Consider the following 21,354-nt stretch of genomic DNA (forward strand, 5'->3'; position numbering starts at 1 on the left):
CTCATAGCCCCTCTCCAATCTCAACAACGGTAATAAATTGCATATTGCATTCTGCAAATGTAATATGTAGATATTTAAATATACTGATCTGTGATGTAGATGTACATTTAATGAAAACTTACTGGACATGTAGTTGCTCCCAGAGTAGTGCATAGCTCTGACTAGTACACCATCTAGTGTGGGGTTGATGTGCTTAATGGCTGTTATGTGGATTATGCTACTTGTGGTGTGTGTGTATGGATGTGTGGTCAGGTCTTGCTGAAGAGGACTGATGCAGTCATATTGAAAGAAAGAGAATTTCTACTGGATGGGTTTTTGGCTGGACACTGTGTGATGTCCCTATGCGAGTGAGCTTAGTAGGGATGGTATCAGTGGTCTTTCCAAGTTGGCAGGTGAAATGGTGCACATAGAAGAATGAGGTAAAGGGTGATGTTTTTGATTTCCATTGAAAGTGTGACACATTCAGTGTGACACTTGCAAGTGTGTGTGACCACTGTGTTGTCAGCAGTGCACAGAAGGTAAAGTGAAGGTTTCTGTGGATAAGCTGCTTGGGAGATTGAGATTGCTGAGGAAGATGGTGTTGGTACAATTAATTGATGTTGTGAGGTGAAAGATCTTGGTACTGCAGAATGAGATATATCCTGTGTGAAGTGGAAGGTAATAGTCTGGACTGTCAAAATTAATAAGTGGAACGTGTTGAATTCAAATGACTTGTGTACGGATTATTCTCGGGCAGGGTGAGTCATGTGACAACATTGTTCACTATAAGGCCATCTTCTGTTGATAATCAATACGATAGTTGCTGTGGCTTAACAGAACAAGGATATTGCGTGTCGGTGGGGGCTGGGGAAGGGGCAGAATGTAAGGACAGCAAATTTGTGTATTTTAAGGGTGCCTGCTACAAATTTCTAAGAAAAACAAATACTGTTGAATACATGATTAATAATGTCTTCAGTGTGTCTATTAAGTCGTCATGAGTGGGATGAGTGCAACGGTTGGCTGTATGTTAATGGTAGTAGAGATTGTCAATTGGGAGGATGAGGAGGCAAATGGTGTGTGCTGAAGTGGGTGTGAGGTCTGATTTGTTACAAATTGGGTTCTTGCCCTAAGCCCTTCCAGGTCCTAAAATAACCAAACAAGAGAGACGTTTTTTTCTTCATGCTACCCTATGGGACCAAGATACGGACACCACCGGTGCTGCATTCAGTAAGGTCTGGCAACTACAAATGGTCTCAAAACTCGCAGCTCATTACTGACTGACTCTAGAGGAGATGGAGAACTGGGAGGTTATGCTCCCAAATCTGTTAGCAGATGCTTCAACACAAAGATTAATTTAAACAATGGTACAGAATAATCATTTATCAAACATTTCACCCAAAAAACAGGGAAACTACATTATCAGGTTCTCTCGGTTAAACTGCAGAAATACTTAAAGGTGTAGTTTTTGAAACCACTGGACAGACAAACTGGGTCTGGTTGCAAAGTGGTCAATATTGATATTCTGGGAGCAAAAGGAATTTAGTTGCATTAATTTAAGATACTTTGCACAGAACCACTAGGTCATGTGTAAAGCACATCAGAGTGCTTCGGTGATATGACAGCAGGATAGAATTACATTGATAGGCAAGAGCGGAAGAGGTGAGAGAGAGGAACATATTAAACTGATTCTACATGGGTACATCCAACTACGTCAAATTATATAGAGGTGATACCAGAAATGCTTTTTAAGAAGTTTCATTCACGAATTCCAGAGTCATGTCCAGTTAAAATGTACAATATTTGATGAAACGTGTATGCCCTAGGTTATTGTATCGATGGTTATTTGTGTTTGGTATATTTCATCTGAAATTAAAGAAACCACAAGTTTAAATTTATGTCACAACTCTGGCAAGTAGATCGTTTTTAAATATTTTATTGATAAAAATCAAAAAAACAAAATGTAATTGAATTCACAGTAAAGGCCCAGTATCAATACAAAGCAACCACATTCACTACATATCATTATAGTAGAACTGTTGGGCATTGCTGTAAATGTGGAAAAGAACGACGAACAGCTGAGTTTGTAGCTATAATTAACGAAAAAGTAAAAGAATAGTTACTCGCCTTCCATGGAGTCTACCATAGCACTCGACTTACTTCAAGATTGGATGGGTCTAACAGTAAAATGAACTGGCCTCAAATAAGCACCATATTGAAAAAAAGGTGGTGAAAAAACGACATCTCTAACAAGAGGATGAAGGATTTCCGCTCTGTTGTCCCAAGCTCTCTGAGCACCTTGCCCAAACTTGTTGACAGTTACATAAATAGGAAAACAATGATGGCCCTGCCAAACAAATCAATGCGACCTGTCTGTCATACAAATACTACTCCCTGTGGACAGCTGATCGGCAATAGTTATAGTACTTCTAATTACCGTGTTAAAATGTCTTAGTCTTCACCTATTCATCTTAAATTGGTTACTTTGGTATTGTTTTCCCCTTGGCCATTTTTTTTCTTTTGAAAAGCATTTAATTTGTGAACAACGTTTATTAAAAATACGACTTTAACTTTATAAAAATCTATCTCAACTTATGTCGCTGTTCAGGTGCCCCGTTTAAGTACATTACATATTTCACGTGTGCAGTATATGATGAATGCGGAGTCTATAGGCATCAGTCTGCTCGTTTTGAGCTAGGAAGGGAGTTGAGGTCAAGAGGCGAGTGGTCATGTCGGTTTTGGATACAGCGTAAATGTGAGAACTTGCATCTGGAGTGTCTAGTTTAGAGGAGTGACTTAGTAGGGTAATGTAGGACTATGATTTGAGATATACCCACAGTTCACTCTCTTACAGGAGGGCTATTCAAGCAAAACTGGATGGAGTTTGTGTTGTCCAAGTTCAGAATTTAAGTTCACGTTTGATCTCATTTGTTGCCCTCATCATCTTGTTCTACAGCAGACAACTAAATGTCAGTGGACTATATTAACTGTATCAATGGTGCGGCAATTAATCCGTTTGTTGCAGACTGTGCTTCATGTGAAGGTCACAATGGGAAAAGTATCTTGTGGTAAAATGTAAACAAGAACAACAATCCTAAACTTCATTGTTGTTCTGTGAATCAATAATTTAAAAAGCTGAAGGAAATCACTTCATTTTGACTTCAACATCTTCATTCTTGCAAAGTTCTTAGAAGTTGATAAATACGTCTTCATGCTTAGACCACTGTTATGCCGCTATTCTTATGCGAGTTGACAGGCAAAGGATTATACTACAAGGAAACAAAGATAATGTTGATTAGTATTGCACATGAGCCTCACTATTGCATGTGTCATTTGTAGTTACCGTTGCAGTATATTCGATCTGACTTGCAAACTTCTAAATTTACAAATTAGGAAAGAACCACAGCTCCAATACATCAGCATAAACAAAGTGCCCTGGAACCAGTGCTTGAAATTGCACAGGTGTAGGGGTTGCAGAACTGCAGACACTATCACAGAGTACCTATCCACTGCTGGGAAGTGCTGGTACTCTCCAATTAAAAGTATTACACCACCACTGAGAAGTAAGGGTGTCCCCTCTTAGAATTAAATAGGTGTAGTTTGTCAGAACTTCACAGTTACCGCCCATTTAAAGCAGCACCTACAACCCAGAGCACACATTGATTAAGCCTACATGCATTTCATGCAATTCCCTTATAATGAAACTGAGGGCTTGACTATGGAACAGATTAAAAAGTCACTTACCTTTGAAAATACACTTTCTGGTAGATACTCTTTCTAACTGCAGATTCCTCATCTTTAGAATATTCCCAGGCGCCAGACTGGATCCAGAAGACTTAGCGGCTATGCTTCTGCATGCCTGTAGGTGGCATCGGATGCCTCTGCACAGACTTAATTTGCCCAAGAAGTGATGATTGGAGCAGTACATAAGTACCACCCCTGCACACTGACATCGGTTTCTTTCTTGACTCGGTCTGCGCCCTAGGACACAAACCCCAACAAAAATCAGCATTACCAGTATACAGATTCCTAGAGCTGGACCTTTTCAGATTGCTAAGGAACCCATTCCACAGAACAGGGAGGAGGCAGGGCAGTGAGGAATTAGTGGTTAGAAAGAGTCTCCACGTAAAATAAAGTTACCAAAGGTAAGCAAAGTGTTCTTGTTCTTCTGTTCCATACTTCTAACCACAGATTCCTCATCTTTTGAATAACTACCAAGCAGTACCTACCAAGGTGATGGGTCTATGTTGTAACTCAGACAAAAAAGTCCTACAGGACAGAACAGGCAAAATGCTCTTCCCTTTGGACTGGACTGTCAAGTGAGTAGTTTTTCATGAACGCATGTACAGATGCCCACTTCACAACAAGATGAATGTCTAGTACAGGGACTCTGTGCACCAGTACAGTGATTACAGCCTTCACCCTGGTGGAATGGATCCTCAACCTCCCTGGGGCCTGCTTCTTGGATACCGCTTAACAGATCTTGATGCAGAAGGCCATTCACCTTGACGAAGTCCTTTTCTGCACTGCCTTGCCTTTCTTTGCCCCTAGTGACCCCCACTGAAGGTTCTTTCGAAGCAGTAGAACAGATCTCATGCCCAGATGTTCTGGGTCAAACACTCTCCTTGCCCAAACTGGGGCCACTAGGATGACTCTGGCACCATCAATCCTGATCTTCTCTAGCACTTAAAGCAGGAGAGGTGGTGGCGGAAAGGCATACAGGAAATTTCATGCTTCACTATCTGGAATGTGTTTCCAATAGACAGCCTTTTTGTGCACTACAATGCACAAAAGCTTTGACATTGCACATTTTCTGTGGTGATGAAAACAATCTACCTAGGGTTCTACCCATTGTTAGAAGATGCCCTGTGCCACTTTAGAGTACCACTTAGGAGTGTAACTGCTATTCGTGATCTGTCAGGCGCCACTGGCTGAGCTTGTCTGCCCTGGCATTTAAAGATCACACCCGGCGGTTCACTCCCTGTTGCTCCAGCCAGCGCCAGACATGAAGAGCCTCCTTATACCAGACCCAGGACCACACCATGTCCTGCTTTTTCCAGTACCCTATGGCAGTGGTGTCCGTGAGAACCTGAACTGGCCTCCATGTTGATGGAAGGTAGGAAGGCCTTCAGCGCCAGGAAATGGCCCACAACTCCAACAGGCTGATGTGGAGACAGGTCTCCACCAGAGGCCAGAGCTACACTGGCATAGTCAACAAGTAGAATGAAGGATACCAAGAGGCCAGAAGTCACAGAGCCACTCTCACTGAGACCCAGAACGGAGGCTGAAAGATTGTGAACCTAACCCGAACGTCCTGGACTCGTCGTGGTAGAAGTAAGGTCAGAAATGTCACCATACCCAGGATGTCTCCCATGAAAGGGAGCCCCTGCGTAAGAGTCAGGTGAGAGTTCAGCATGTTGACAGCGAACTCCAATGATGTCAGGAGGTTTGCCGTTGTCTGGAGGTGGTCCATGAATGACTGTGGCGAGCCCAACCCCAACAACCAGCTGTCGAGGTATCTACAAACTCCGATGGTGTGCAGCGACCACCACCATCACTTTAGTTAACAACTGAAGGGCACTGGTGAGGCCAAAGGAGTGCAAAGCAAACTAAAAATGTTCCTGGCCCAACTTGAACCACAAGCAGCATTGTGGGACTGCACGACAGGCACATGAAATTAGGCATCCTGAAAGTCAACAGCCGCCATTAAGTTGCCTGGATCAAGGGAAGGCAGAACCAGGGCCAACATGACCTTCTTGATTTTATACATCTGCACGAAGGCATTCCGATGACAGACCTAAATTAAGACAAATGTATCCATTGTTTCTTGGCATGAGGAAATATTGGGAGTGTGATCCAGTCCCTATTTTGGAGGCCGGGACACTCTATGGCTCCTGTGGTCTAAAGAGCTTGCATTTCTAGGAGCAGGGTGAACAAGCCTTCCTCTGAGAAATGTTTGGATGGATGTGGAAGGTGTGGCAGATCGAAAAGGAAAGGCAGAGCATAGCCCTGTGGGATGATTTGGAGTATGGTGGTGATCCACTAAGAGCTAACTAATGCACTATGGAGGCAGTTGCTTGAGGAGTGTGGGACTTGGAAAGTTGCTTCCCTTGATGGCTTGTGCATGGTTGGCTTGATTCTTCTTCCTGCAGGGACTGGGGTGCCTGTTGCAAGGGCAGCTGGCCTTGGTGTGAGTTGCACACCAAACCTCTGCAGTAGCCTCGAAAAAGACAAAACTGCTAAGAATACTGTCTCACTGGGGTAGCAAGGCCTGGGGAATGCACTGTGGCCTGGCTTTCTTTAAAGCATCCAAACGCTGAATCAGCCTTCTCACCAAACAGACGAGAACCATAGAAAGGCAAGTCCATTAAAGAGGCTTGCACGTCCCCAGAGAAGCCTATGGAATGCATCCAAGCATACGGACGAAGCACCATCCTAGGGCCAACTGTTCTGCCCTAGCAATCAGTAGTGTCCAGTGCAGGAAGGATAACATACTTTGCAGCACTGTGACCATTATGAAGGATTCTCAACCAAATTGGCCCGTATTCTTCAGGGACTGATGGAAGATTTTGCCCACCATGTCCCTTACAAAGCATTGGTATACCTTTTTAGAAAACAGCTGGCATTGTTTGACTGGAGGGATGGCCAAGAAAAAACTCCACTCTGTCTGGAGTCGACGTGAAAGAAGAGTTTGGGTTCACCCTACCGGTGCAAGCTTGAACTCCCGAAGTATCTGGTGTAATGTGCTTTATCAAAAAAATCAAGGCAACCTGGGTCCGGCTTGTAGTGTTTGCCAACGTGTCTCTTCACTAAGGGATAGAAAACATGGTTTAGGCTAGGTGCCCATAAGGGTTTCAGTCAGGACCTCTTTAAATCAGAATAACAGCTTCAAAGAACTTTGTCCAGCTTGCAAAGTCCCTGTTAGAACATCAGTTTTTACTTCCATGGTGGGTAACTAAGTCTAAAACCTCCGCTAAACGCCTCTCTTCCGTTGGTGGTTTTGGTGAAGAACATCAGGAAGAACATGTCTGGGCGATGTGTCCAGTCCACTGGTATCTTGTAAATCCAAATATAAGCTATCATCATCATCACTCCCCTCATTACCACTGTCAACCCCAAAGGCTTGTTGGCTTAGATTGGAGTCTGAACCAAAAAGTTGTTGAAATGCTGTATCGGGCTATGAGCCAGGCATGGTTTTGTTTGATTCAGAATGGACTGGAGCCAGGTACATCTGTACAGGGTTGAGATGACCCTCGGTTGAGACCGAGATGGATTTGAGCCAGAGAAGCAGGTCGGAATGGAGTCATCCTCTGGTGCTGGCATGCATGTCACAGGGACTGGTGTGTTGCTTTGGTGACGGATGGGAACCTGACGTGGGTTCAGTAGGCACAGACAGGGCTGAGGAAGGTGTCCCCCAGCAGTAGCCCAACTAAAGGCCTCTGTGGATCCCCAGGGCCCAAAAGCAAGGCAGAGAGAGCTGGAAGTGTGCCAAAATATCACATCATGGCCTCTCTAAAGCCCCCAATGTCACTGCTGTACCCGGAAACTCAAGGTGTATTGGGATCAGTTGCTGAATCGGCTCTTTGCAAGGGGACCAAGAGAAAGACTACTGTTATAACACAATTGTCAAATTTATCTAAAATATCAAAAACAATGTGGTGTTTCTTAAAACCAACAAAGTAACCAATGACAATTAAAGGTAAAAACAATCAATAAACTGCTTAGTTACCTAATTCACTTAATTTAAATAGGATGTAGTGTTATACAAAGAAACCATATTATTTGCCATATTTTAGCACTCAGAAAAAGCAGTGTTTGATTAAAGGTAAAAGTTAATAATCTTACACCAATTTTCAAACATAGTCCATGAATTTAATGTATTAGCAATTAAGGTGTGTTTTGAGGCCATTAAGGTTCCAGAACAAGGCTGGTCTGCAAGACCTTATATTCAACTGATTAACTTTTTGAAGAAACATCTCTCTAAGGTCATCTATCAAGGCCTCGCACACACATAATATATGCAAAAATGTCTCTTCGTTGTATCCACAAAGCCTACAGTTTGGGTCAGATGAACAAGTTACTTACCTTCGGTAACGCTTTTTCTGGTGGATACACTGACTACCTGTGGATTCCTCACCTTATGAATTCGATCCCTGCGCCAGCATCCGACGGAAAGTCTTCTTCCTAGCTGTCTACGTCGACGAGGACGTCATAATGGCACGGCTCCACGTGACTCCGTCTGACGTCAGTGTGCCAATAAGAGGTCCCCGTCGGCGTACTAACGTCAGTGTCACCTCACTTTTTTCGTGCCTTTAAAGCAAATAGGAGTAAACTGACCATGAAAATTTATAAATAATATAGAAAGATATACACACACAAAAATCTTGATCATTTAAATAATCCATTCTTATTTAAAGCTGGGATACATAAATATACAAAATAAATAGAGAAATATCAATATATACATATAAATATACATACATATGTATAAATACGCTTTCATTTATATAAATATAAAGCTAAATACTGCAAGATAAAAGTGTAACCAGGTAGGCAACGGGGAGGCGGGAGGGACCGTGAGGAATCCACAGGTAGTCAGTGTATCCACCAGAAAAAGCGTTACCGAAGGTAAGTAACTTGTTCTTCTGATGGATACAACTACCTGTGGATTCCTCACCTTATGAATAGAGTCCCAAGCAGTACCGCACTCGGTGGTGGGTGCCCACCTGATTACACTAAGAAATCTTGCAATACTGAGCGAGTAAAGTGACCGTCCCTCCTCATCTCAGAGTCTAAACAGTAATGTTTCACGAAAGTATGGAGGGACGCCCAAGTTGCCGCTTTACATATGTCTACCAATGGAACTCCCCTCGCCAGAGCCGAGGATGCAGATTTAGCTCTAGTAGAGTGGGCCCTGATACCTTCAGGAGGGTCCTTTTTTGCCAAAGAGTAACAGATCTTGATACACAAGATGACCCACCTGGAGAGTGTCATTTTCTGTACAGCTCTGCCTTTCTGTTGACCAGCATACCCAACAAATAGTTGCTCATCCAAACGAAAGTCTTTAGTTCTTTCGAGATAAAAACTCAGGGCCCTCCTAGGATCCAACCTATGGAGTCTCTCTTCTTTAGACGGGTGGGGAGGAGGGTAAAAAGCAGGAAGAGTGATATTCTGCCCTAAATGAAAAGGGGTGACAACTTTCAGCAGAAAAGCAGCCCTGGTTTTTAGAACCACTTTATCCAGGAAAAACACAGTGAAAGGAGGCTTAACGGAGAGCGCCTGAAGCTCACCAATCCTCCTAGCAGAAGTAATCGCGATCAAGAAAACAGTCTTGAAGTCTAAATATCTCAATGAACATGAATGCATGGGCTCGAAAGGCGAACCCATTAAAAATGTTAAAACAAGATTTAAGTCCCACTGAGGCATGTGAAAAGGAGTCTATTCACCAAACCCTTAAGGAACCTATGTACAATGGGAGACTTGAATAAAGATGGCTGATCCGAAGGCAAAGAAACGCCGACAGGGCTGCCAAATAACCCTTAACTGTAGCTATAGCACAGCCTTTCTTCGCCATCTGAAAGATGGGCCTTTAAAGGATCTTTTTGGTTCTCTCCACACCACAACACAAATTTTGCCCACCTTCCGGCATAAAGAGACTTAGTGGAGTGTCGCCTGGACGATAGTGTAACATCCACTACATCCGGTGGGAGAGAAAAAGAACTCAGGTTGCCCCGTTCAATCTCCAGGCATGAAGGTGCAGGCTCTGGAGGTGGGGGTGTAGAACCTGCCCCTGCGATTCAGAGAGGAGATCTGCCCTGAGCGGGAGACGGAGCGGAGGGCACTGAGAGAGTTGAAGTAGGTCTGTATACCATACACTTCTCGGCCAGTCCGGTACCACCAATATGATTTGGGCCCGGTCTTCATGAACCTTCCTCAAAACCCGAGGAATCAAGGGTATGGGGGGGAAACGCGTAAAGCAACTGGCCGTTCCAGGACACCTGAAACGCATCACCCAAAACCCCTTGCATCGGATACTGGAGGCTGCCGAATAACGGGCAATGCGCGTTCTCCCGAGTGGCAAATAAATCCACCTGAGGAGTACCCCACATCTCGAAGATGTGGAGGACTACATCCGGATGGAGACGCCACTCGTGATCTAATGAGAAGTGACGACTGAGAACGTCCGCACGTACATGCAACACTCCGGCCAAATGATTTGCTATCAAGCAAATCTGATGGTCCTGAGCCCAGGACCAGAGTCGTAGGGCTTCTCGGCAAAGAAGATACGACCGCACTCCTCCTTGCTTGTTTATATACCACATCGCGGTAGTGTTGTCCGTTAGGATCTGAACTGACTGACCGCGAAGGGAAGGGAGGAAGGCCTTGAGCGCCAAACGTACAGCCCGCAATTCCAACAGATTGATATGCAACATCTGTTCCACTGGAGACCAACGACCCTTGATCTCCAGGTCCCCCAGATGAGCTCCCCACCCTAGAGTGGAAGCATCCGATATCACTGTGGCCACCGGAGGTGGTAGTGAAAACGGTTTCCCTTGGGAAAGGTTGCCGTCCACTGACCACCAATGAAGATCCGCTACAGCGTCCCTGGAGATATTTATTGAATCCCTGAGATCCCCTTTGTGCTGGAACCACTATCTGCGGAGACACCACTGAAGAGCCCTCATATGCCAGCGAGCATGAGTGACCAACAGAATGCAAGAAGCAAACAGACCTAGCAGGCGTAAGACTTTGAGGACTGGAACTGCCGCTCCTCTTCGAAAGAAAGGAATCAGTGCCTGAATGTCCCGCACCCGCTGAGGCGGGGGTAGGCTCGAAACCTTGTCGTTTCCAATACTGCCCCTATCAACAGGAGGCGTTTAGAGGGCTCCAGGTGAGATTTGGGTACGTTCACTGAAAAACCCAGATCGAACAACAACTGCGTTGTCATTCGCAGATGAGACAACACAATCTCTGGAGACTTGGCTTTGATCAACCAATCGTCCAGGTAGGGAAAAACCGCTACCTCCCTCTTTCTGAGATGTGCTGCAACAACTGCCATCACCTTTGTGAAGACCCGGGGTGCTGAAGTAAGACCAAACGGGAGTACCGCGAACTGGTAATGCTGCGATCCGACCACAAAACAGAGTTACTTCCTGTGCGACTTGACTATGGGAACATGAAAGTACGCGTCCTGCAAATTGACAGACACCATCCAGTCTCCTTCGTTCAATGCCAATAGCACCTGCGCTAGGGTCAGCATTTTGAATTTTTCCTGCTTGAGGAACAAATTCAAAATCCTCAAGTCTAGGATCGGCCTTAGACGACCGTCCACCTTGGGAATCAGGAAATACCTTGAATAACACCCCTGACCCCTTTCCTGCAACGGTACCAACTCTATAGCGCCCTTTGCCAACATGACTACAACCTCCTGTTGCAACAACAGAAGATGTTCTTCTGAACAAAAAGAGGGACGGGGAGGGAAGGAAGGAGGAAACTCCTGAAAGGGGAGAGCATAGCCCTTTTCCACAATTCCTAGCACCCACAAGTCTGTTGTAATTGACCTCCATTGCTGCAGAAAAAGACTCAACCTTCCTCCTACAGGAGAAGTGTGACTGATAAAGTGGGGAAAACTAGGGCTGCTTCTGCTGCTGTCCACCCGAGGAGGATGAAGAAGAAGAGAGCTGCTGGGCTGGACCTCTAGCCCTGCCCCTACCTCGCCCCCTGAAGGCACGATAGGGCGGGTTGGCAGGTTGTTGGGCATACGATTGAGACCTACGAAAGCAGAGCCTCTAGCAAACCCTCGAAACCTACGAAAAGGCCTGTACATAGTAGCAGAAGGGGTCTGCAAACGCAGGGACTTAGCTGTAGCCCGACAGTCCTTAAACCGTTCAAGGGCAGAATCTGCCTTGTCCCCAAACAGCTTTTCCCCCATCAAAAGGAAGGTCCATTAACGTGGACTGTACATCCGACGAGAAACCCGAAGACCTTAGCCAGGCATGCCTTCTCGTAGCCACCGATGTTCCCATGGCCCTGGCTATAGAATCCGTAGTATCCAGGCCAGATTGAATAATCTGCTGTGCAGCCGCTTGCGCGTCCAAGAAAAGGGCCCCAAAAGATTTCCGCACTTCCTGTGGCAGATCTTTTGCCATCTCCTTCGCAGAGTCCATCAGGGCATGAATTTATCTGCCTAGCACACAAGTGGAATTGGTAGCTTTCAGGGCCATACTACAAGAAGAGAAAATTCTCTTCGAGGATTGCTCCATCCTCTTGGATTCTTTGTCTGTTGGAACACCAGGGAATGTACCAGGGGCAGATTTCGCAGAACATGATGCCTGAACCACCAAACTCTCCGGAGTCGGGTGACAAGATAGGAATGAAGGATCTCCTGGGGCACTCCTATGCCTTCTCGCCACTGCCCTGTTCACCGCAGGAGATGTCACCGGCTTTCTCCACAGGTCCATAATAGGCTCAGTCAACGCCTCATTAAAAGGCAACAAGGGGTCAGCACTGGAGGAAGAAGGATGAAGAACCTCCGTGAGCAAGTTAGTCTTGACTTCTGCCGAGGACAAAGGCAAATCTAGATAGTCAGCCGCCTTCCTCACCACAGCATGGAAAGAGGAGGCCTCCTCAGTAAACTCCCCCGGAGAAGCAATGTCCCACTCCGGGGAAGTATCCAAGCCACTTGCAGTGGCAAGTCCTTAAAAATCATCAGAAGGCTCTATCTCACCTTCCTCAAGCCTTCTGTACTCCTCTTCCTCCAAAAGCCTCAACGCCTTCCTACGAGATCTTAAATGGGTCTCCAAAGCCGGCGTCGACAAGGACTCAATCGACGCCAATGACCTCAAACCTCTAGTTGGTTCCGGAAGATCCCCAGATTCAACCGGCGCCGGCCCGAAGTCGGCCGATGACCTCCTCGACGCCGAATGCGCAGAAGGAGATGGAGCCGGTCTGGATGAGGCTACCAAAGATGCCGGATGGCGCGGAGAAGGAGTCGGACGAGAAGCCGACGGATCCACAATCCCAGGCGAAGGACTCCTGCCAGGGGAAACCCCCGGTGCCGGACCACCAGGCTCTGAAGGGCAGAAGAGCATGATTGGAGCAGCCCTGTACGACGCCGGCGAGCCCAAATTTAATGCCAATGGCCCCGTGGGACCCGCCGGTGCACCAGCAGGGGCCTTGGCTTGAAACACAGCATACATTGCATTCAAAAATGCGGCCGGATCCGTCCCTGGAGTCGGGAACGCTGGGTACTGCTGTGTAGACGTCTGGGGAACATCAGGATCCCTCGGCGCCGGTGAGAAACGAGGACTATCTTGAGTGACCTCATAGACTGAAGGTGCCGGTGACAACCTCGGACTCTCCGGCTGAGGCGTGACCGTAGGACTCATCTCCCACGTCTTCTAGTGCCGTGACGAACGAGACCTCGACCTCGAACGACTCCTTGATCGGCTCCGCTCCAAACGGCGCAGAGAGTCATGATGACGCCGCTTCTTATGTTTTTGGGAGAAGCATGGGAAGAAACCTTCTTGTGTTACTTCTTCTTTGCCTTGGCCAAGAAGAGCTTCGCTTCTCATTCCTTCAGAGCTTTCGGATTCATTCTCTGGCACGAAGAACAGCCTTCCACATCATGCTCAGATCTCAAACACCAAATACAATCCGAATGGGGGTCGGTCACTGACATCCGACCCCCGCATTCCCTACACGGCTTAAAACCGGACTTCTTCGGCGGCGACATTGTAACTTCACAAGATCGCTACAGTAACCAACAGGCCAGGAAGAAAACCGTTGAAGTCGAATGCACGGAAAAAGGAAAAACTGATGTTGGTACGCCGACGGGGACCTCTTATTGGCACGCTGACGTCAGACAGAGTCACGTGGAGCCGTGCCATTATGACGTCCTCGTCGACGTAGACAGCTAGGAAGAAGACTTTCCGTCGGATGCTGGCGCAGGGATCGAATTCATAAGGTGAGGAATCCACAGGTAGTTGTATCCATCAGAAAATGTTATTTTCCACTTAGGAATGAAATCTTTTGTAAGAAAATAGCCCATTTTGTATGACAAGAATTTCTTTATACAAGTTAAAGAACAAGTTACTTACCTTCGGTAACACCTTGTCTGGTAGAGACTATCTAGCCACAGGTTCCTTACCCTTTGAATATCCTAAGGCGTCAGACTGAATGCAGAAGATTTTTGAGCAGTACGCCTGCTTGCTAGTAGGTGGCATCACTCAGCTCACCATCAGCTGCACCAGAAGTTGTGTGAGGTACCTATAAAGGTGCTATCTCAGTGCACAGATGTCAGTTACTTGTGTGACTTTCCACACCAGGAGTGCAGAGGCACGATGTGCACTGACCACTGGTGTAAAACAATAGAAATAAAAAAAAGCCTATGGCCCTGGGAAAAGGGTGTCCCTTACATCTGAACCAGGTTGCAGAGCCAGGAGAATCAGTAAGGAATCTGCAGCTAGATAGAGTCTCTACCAGATAAGTCATTACCAAAGGTAAGTAATTTGTTTGTCTGAGAGACTTCTAGCTGCAGATTCCTTACCTTTGAACAGATACTCAAGCAATACCTGCGGAGGTGGGTCTGAGAACCCGATTAAACCAAAATGTCCTGCAGGACCGAATGAGCGAAGTGTCCATCACGATGGCCCTGACTGTCCAGGCAGTAATGTTTTGTGAACGTGTGCATTGATGCTCATGTTGCTGCTTGACAGATGTTAAGGAGAGGAACAGCAAGAACTAACAGTGGTCGCAACCTTGGCTCTCGTAGTCAGCTTGCAAGCCCTCAGGGAGCGGTTTCTTGAATAACAGGTCTTAATGTACAGGATGATTGTAGAATTGGTGGTCCAGAAATGAAGAACAATGGAGAAGCGCAAGAATAGTAAACTTCCAATTTATTAGATGAATCTTGAGAGAGAAACTCCATCCACACCTGCACAAAGCTCTCAGCTCCACTGACTGCCAGAATCTTGGAGCATTCCGATCACACCACAAAGAGCGCAGGGGGGAAACCGATCATACCAATTGAGTAATGTACTAAATATTAGAGTACTAAATACAAGAAAATAAATGGAGAAAAGGAAAGATAAAATAGGAACTAGATTAACATACTACACTATAAATTACATAATACACTAAGAATTAAATAATACACTACCTTTCCCCTCAAAATAATAAAACAAAACAACAACAAAAACAAATTAAAGTTCAAACCATTCATGAAATTGACAACTCTGTTTAAATTCCAAATGCGACCGTCATCAACTTTAACAGCTCCCTTGAACACTTTAATAACTTTAAAAACTTTACTATAATGCGATTGACTACTAGCAGGTTTCCCAGGCAATTTGATCTTGACTGTATCACCTTCCCCCACACGTGTATTTATAGCAGACTTGCGAAAATCATAAGCCTGTTTCCTCTTATTCTGCACATTCAACTCTTTTTCTAGTGCATTATACTTAATTGTCTCATAATTAAACTGCTCCTTTACATATTCCTTAACCCATGGTGGATTAATTTTGGTGTGAGGAATTATTTTCTTAAACACAACAAATGGAGATTGATTAGTACTTGAATGTGGGGTAAATCTGTACTCCTCTACTTTAGTCTTAATTAACCATTCCCAATTCACTCCCATTGGTTTCTGGATGATACAAAGCACATTTCTTACGAGCAATTACTCCAGACATCAAAAAATCATTCATCAATTTGGATGTAAATTGAACTCCATTATCTGTTAAGATATACTTTGGATTGCCCTCACGTCCAAACACTACTGACAGAAAATTCACAACAGTCACGGAAGTAATTTCTGAAGTGATCAAAATCTCAGGCCACCGTGATAAAATGTCCATAACTACTATTACATACTTTGGGACAGCCCCACACAATAAAGGTCCCAAAATGTCAATTGTTACTTCATCCCACACTTCTTTCGGAATTTCCTTCAACACCATGGGTTGCGTCCTAGGCTTCAAAGATTTATCTGCCAGTTTGCACTCTACACAGTCTCTGACTTTCCTCTCTGAAGCTAAATCCATACCTGGCCACCAATACGAACTTCTCATTCTTTCATTTGTTTTGCAAATGCCATTATGACCAGAATGTGCGAGACCAATAAGACTGTCACGTAAACTAGACGGGGGTATTAATTTGCAACCTCTTAACACCAATCCATTTTGCACAGAGCGCTCATGCCAGACTTTCTTAAACTGTAAATTGACTTCATTACCGTTCCTCAAACACTCCCCTGAGTTCAACAAGTCCTTAACTTTCTGTAATTCAGCGTTATTGCTCAACTATTGTAACCACTCACTTTCTGAGACACAGCCATCAGTAATGCTGCAAACTTTTAACATCTTCATCCATCCACCAGGACACTTCACCTTCATCCTCATCAAGGTCCTTCGTCATCATTCTGGATAAACAATCAGCCGTTCTGTTCTCACAACCAGGCACATATTTAACAACAAAATGGAAATCTTGAAGACCAACCACCCACATATATATACGAGAAGAAATGTTGTCTAACCCTTTTTTCTCAAACACCTCTCGTAAGGGCTTATGGTCAGTTTGCACTTCAAATCACGTTCCCCAAAGAAACTGTTTAAATTTCCTGACAGCCCAAAATATAGCCTGCGCTTCCTTTTCAATGGTGGAATAATTACATTCTGCTCCACGTTAGCCACGTGAAGCAAACTCAATCACATTGACTTTCCCATTATGCAATTGTTGCAGGACGCAACCCAAACCTTTGTCTGACCCATCAGTTGTAATACAACAAGGCACACCAGGTTGGAAACTGCTGAGGGACTGAGCTGACGTCAATGCTTGTTTTAAATCCTCAAACTCCTTTTGACACTCAAGAGACCAAACAAAGGCAGTCCCTTTTCTAAGCAAGTTTCTAATGGTATAGGATCTCTTCGCAAAGTTAGGTACAAATCTGGCATAGAATTCAGCCATTCCCCCAAAAAACTTGAACATCCTCTTTCTTATCAGAAGAAGACATATTCACTATGGCTTTCACCAAATCGCTTTTAGGTTTAACACCATCACCAGATATGGTATTACCCAGGTACGTGATTTCTGTCCTGAAAAACTTGCACTTACCACCTCTTAATGTAATACCTTTTGGCTGAAATATCCGTAACACTTGCCGGACTCATTCATTATGTTGCTCTAAGGTGTCTGTGTATACGAGAACATCATCCTGAAAGAACTTTACACCCTCGATGCCACCTAAAATGTTATTCATAAGCCTTTGAAAAACAGATGCTGCAGAACAAAGGCCAAACGGCATCCTATTCAATTTGTAGACAGCAAAGGGTGTAATGAAAGAGGTGAGCACTTTAGACTCTTCACATAACTGCACCTGATGGTAAGCGGAGCTTAAGTCCAAAGTGGTAAAGTACTTAGCTTTGCCTAGAAAACTGACCAACTCTGTTATATTAGGTAAAGGAAACTCATCCACTATTACTTCTTTGTTGAGATTTCGTAAGTCAACATACAATCTGATGTCCCCTGATCTCTTAGTGGCTACAACAATAGGAGCAACCCATTGAGCAGCTTCCACTTTCTCTATAATACCTTGCAACTTCTGAAGTTCTACTCTTACTGGATCATGTAACCCAAACGGAATGTTTCTAACTTTAGAAGCAACGGGTACGGCATTCTCTTTCAAAACAATTTGATGTTTCTACCCCTTAAGCCCACTCTATTGTTGAACACCTCTGGAAATTCACACATTAATTCCTCACCAAAATTACTAATTTTCTGTACTTGAACCTGTGGCACTGAATTGGGATTCAAAATAATTCCTAACAACTTTTGATGCGGCCAGCTCAGTATAGTGTCACCCACGACAGGAGCATATACCTTACCAACAATTTGTTACCTTTAAATGCAATGGTGGCATCAAAATACCCCTTTAACTCAATAGGTTTTCCAGCATAGCTGTATGGTGTAACGTCGGGATCCAGAAGAGTTACTTTCCCTTGGAAGTTCCTTTCGTAATCAACTTGAGATACCAAAGTTAACTTCGCACCCTTGTCGCCAAAAGATGTAGAATTGCTGGTCCAGAAATCAAGAACAATGGAGAATAGCAGGAATAGTAAACTTCCAATTTATTAGATGAATCTTCAGAGAGAGAGAAACTCCATCCATACCTGCACAAAGCTCTCAGCTCCACTGACTGCCAGAATCTTGGAGCATTCCGATCACACCACAAAGAGCACAGGGGGGAACAGATCCTACCAATTGAGTAATGTACTACATATTAGAGTACAAAATACTATACTAAGAATTAAATACTACAATGATCCATTTTGAGATGGTCCAATTCTGCAGTCTTCCCTTTTTGGCTGACATAGCTCACGAAGAGTTGATCATCCACAAGAAACTCTTATAGGGACAAGGTAAGACAACAATGCCCTTTTTCGGTCTAGGCGGTGGAATCTCTCCTCCTCTTTGGAGGGGTGAGGTGGAGCAACAACGGTAGGCAGGGTAATGCTCAGGCCTAGATGGAAGGAAGTGACAACCTCTCGAAGGAAGCCCTTGTACAGAAAGAAGGTGGTATAAGGAGGGTGCACAGATTGCCTGCAATTCGCTGACCCTCCTGGCTGATGTTATGGCCACTAAGAAGGCAGTTTCTATTGTCAAGAGCCTAACAGGGCACGGCATAGAGGCTTAAATGGTGCACACATTAGAAGGGTGAGGACTAAGTTTAGGTCCCACTGAGGCATGAGGAATGGCACAGGGAAAGTATATGCTGCAGGCCTTTAAGGAACCGAGCCACAAAAGGTGTCTTAAAGAGAGAACGGTGGTCCGGCAACTGCAAATATGCCAAGATGGCAGAGAGCTAACCTTTAACTGCCCACAGCAGAGCCCTGCTGGGCCAAAGGTAGAGCAAACCAGAGAACTTTGGATAATGGTGCAGAAAGGGGATACATTTTGTGGAAAGCACACCAATACTCAAATTTGGCCCAACCGTAAGCATATACCGACCTGGTGGAGGAACTCTTGGTTGTTAGAACAACATCACAGACTTCGGGAGGAAGGTTGAAAGCCATGAACTGTCAATTCTCAATTTCTATTCATGTAGGTGGAGGGTACGCCTGTTCAGGTGCAGAACCCTGCCCTGCTGCTGTGACAGAAGATCCTCCCTAAGAGGCAGGCTGACTGAAGTACAGATTGTCATATTAACAGCTTGGGATACCAGACACTCCATGCCCAATCTGGAGCCATAAGAATGACTTGTGCCTGGCCATTCCTGATCTTCTTGAGAACTTTGGGCAGGAGTGGTATTGGCTAAAAGGCATACAGGAGGCCGTAGCTCCACTCAAGACAAAAATCGGCTTTGAGCAAGCCTCACTTTGGAAATCCCAGTGTGCAGAACTGCTGATATTGCACGTTCTTGGCGGTAAGCACATCTAACCGAGGCTCTCCCCACTGCTGAAATAGACCTTGTACCACCCCCGGTTGGAAATGCCACTTGTGATCTGTTAAGCATCATCGGATGAGTTTGTCCTCTCTGGTGTTCCTGCCAGATACTGCAAAACCAGGGAAATGTTCTGATGTTGGGACTATGCCCAAAGGCGCAGAGCCTCTTGATACAGGGTCCATGGCTTCACCCGGTCTCGTTTATGGCAGTGGTGAAGTCTTATCATCTGCACCAGCCTTTCCTTGATCAAAGAAAGAAAGGCTTTTAACAAAGTGAATCACCTGGAGGTCAAACGGTTTATTTGAAGCTTAGACTCTGCAGGATACCAGAGCCCTCTCCCAGATAGCCACCTAGGAGTGATACATCTGCCACCACTGTTAGACCTGGTTAGGGGAGGAAGAGAGGTCTGCTGCCGACTCAACTGCAGTTTGTTAGCCACCACTGCAGGTCTTTTGAAGTTCTCTCTGAGAATTCTGGAATATGTCAAAGAGATTCCCTGATGCTGTGCCCACTGGGCCTTCAGTTTCCACTGCAGAGCACGCATGTGCCAGAGGGCATAAGTCACAAGCTGGATGCAGAAGGCCATGAAGCCCAACAGACTCAGAGTCAGTCTGTGAAAAATCCAGAATAGAGGCTGAAACATTGGTATGACAGCCTGAATATCCTGGACTCGCCGCTCGGGAGAATAGGCTTGAAACTGCACCTTGTCCACAACAACTCTAATGCATCTAAGAGGGAGTCAGGTGTGACTTGGTACTTTGATAGAGAGCCCCAGTGAATGGAAGAGGTTTGCCATAGTCTGAAGGTGGGTGACAACTACCTGGGGCAAGCTCACCTTCAACAACCAGTCGATGAGGTGGGGAAGACTGAAATCCATGATCTTCACTGATGAGCTGCGACCACCACCATCACCTTGGTGTACACCGAGGGACTCTGGTGAAGCCGAAAGGTAGCACAGCAAACTGAATGTTCTTGTGGTCCACCATGAACCTCAGACAGCAACTGTAGGCTGGCAAGGAAGGAATGTAGAAATATGCATCCTGCAAGTCCAACGCTACCATCTAATCTCCTGGGTCTAGGGCAGACAAAACTTGGATGCGTGTGAGCATTCTGAACTTCTTTAAGAAGAGATTTAGAAGGATCAGATCCAGGATAGGATGAAGCCCTCTGTCCTTCTTTGGCACCAGAAAGTAGTGTGACCGCAACCAGAACCTACTTCTGATGCAGACATCATTCTCCTTGGCCAAGAAAGCCTGCACTTCTTGATGAAGCAAGCAGTGGTGGTCCTCCATCAGCCGATCATAAGTGGTGGCATGGGTGTCACAAAGGGGAGGGCATAACCCCCTCTGGACTATCTCGAGAACCCAATGGTCCAATGTTCCTGACCAGCAGTGAGGGAAGTGATGGAGTATCCTGCCTCCCATTGGGCACTCATGATGGTCTGAGGGCAGACTGAAGAGGCATGCAGGCAGCAGCTGGGGGGGTGGGGGGGGGAAGGAAGGAGGAGGGGTTGGTAGACTGACCTGACTGCTAGCCACCTGTCTTATGAGGTCTATGGGACCTATGCCCTCAGGCATGAGAAGCCTGGGAAACCTGCTGGCCATGGTGGCTGTGAGGGTATGGGCATGGTTGGAAACCCCTTCCGTAGTTACAAATGGGGCAGAAGGCGGATTGTGGTTGAAGAGGGGCCAAAGACAAGCCCAAGGACCTCGCTGTCGCACTGCTGTCCTTGAAGTGCTTCAGTGCTAAATCTGTCTTATCTCCAAAGAGGCAAGAGCCATCAAAGAGCATGTCCACGAGGGAAGCCTGGACATCACCTGAAAAACCACATGTTCTCAGTCAGACGTGGCACTGTAAGACCACCAACAATGGAATTGTTCTACCCAGCAAGTCAGTCATGTCCACATCTGATGGAGAATTTTGGCGCAACAGTC

At 45.5% G+C, this 21,354-nt stretch overlaps 1 protein-coding gene across 1 annotated transcript in view; it reads right to left on the bottom strand.

Annotated features, from left to right (window-relative positions):
• Positions 1-1,896: 1,896 nt before the first annotated feature.
• CXADR (CXADR Ig-like cell adhesion molecule) overlaps positions 1,897-21,354 on the bottom strand; it is a 345,157-nt gene continuing 325,699 nt past the window's right edge. The window contains exon 8 of the mRNA XM_069204105.1: positions 1,897-3,245. Coding sequence (XP_069060206.1) covers positions 3,192-3,245 — 54 coding nt within the window. The 3' untranslated portion in view covers positions 1,897-3,191. The remainder of the gene's footprint in view (positions 3,246-21,354) is intronic.

The sequence above is a fragment of the Pleurodeles waltl genome, chromosome 8, assembly GCF_031143425.1.
Source record: "Pleurodeles waltl isolate 20211129_DDA chromosome 8, aPleWal1.hap1.20221129, whole genome shotgun sequence".
In the NCBI taxonomy this organism is placed as follows: Eukaryota; Metazoa; Chordata; class Amphibia; order Caudata; family Salamandridae; genus Pleurodeles; species Pleurodeles waltl.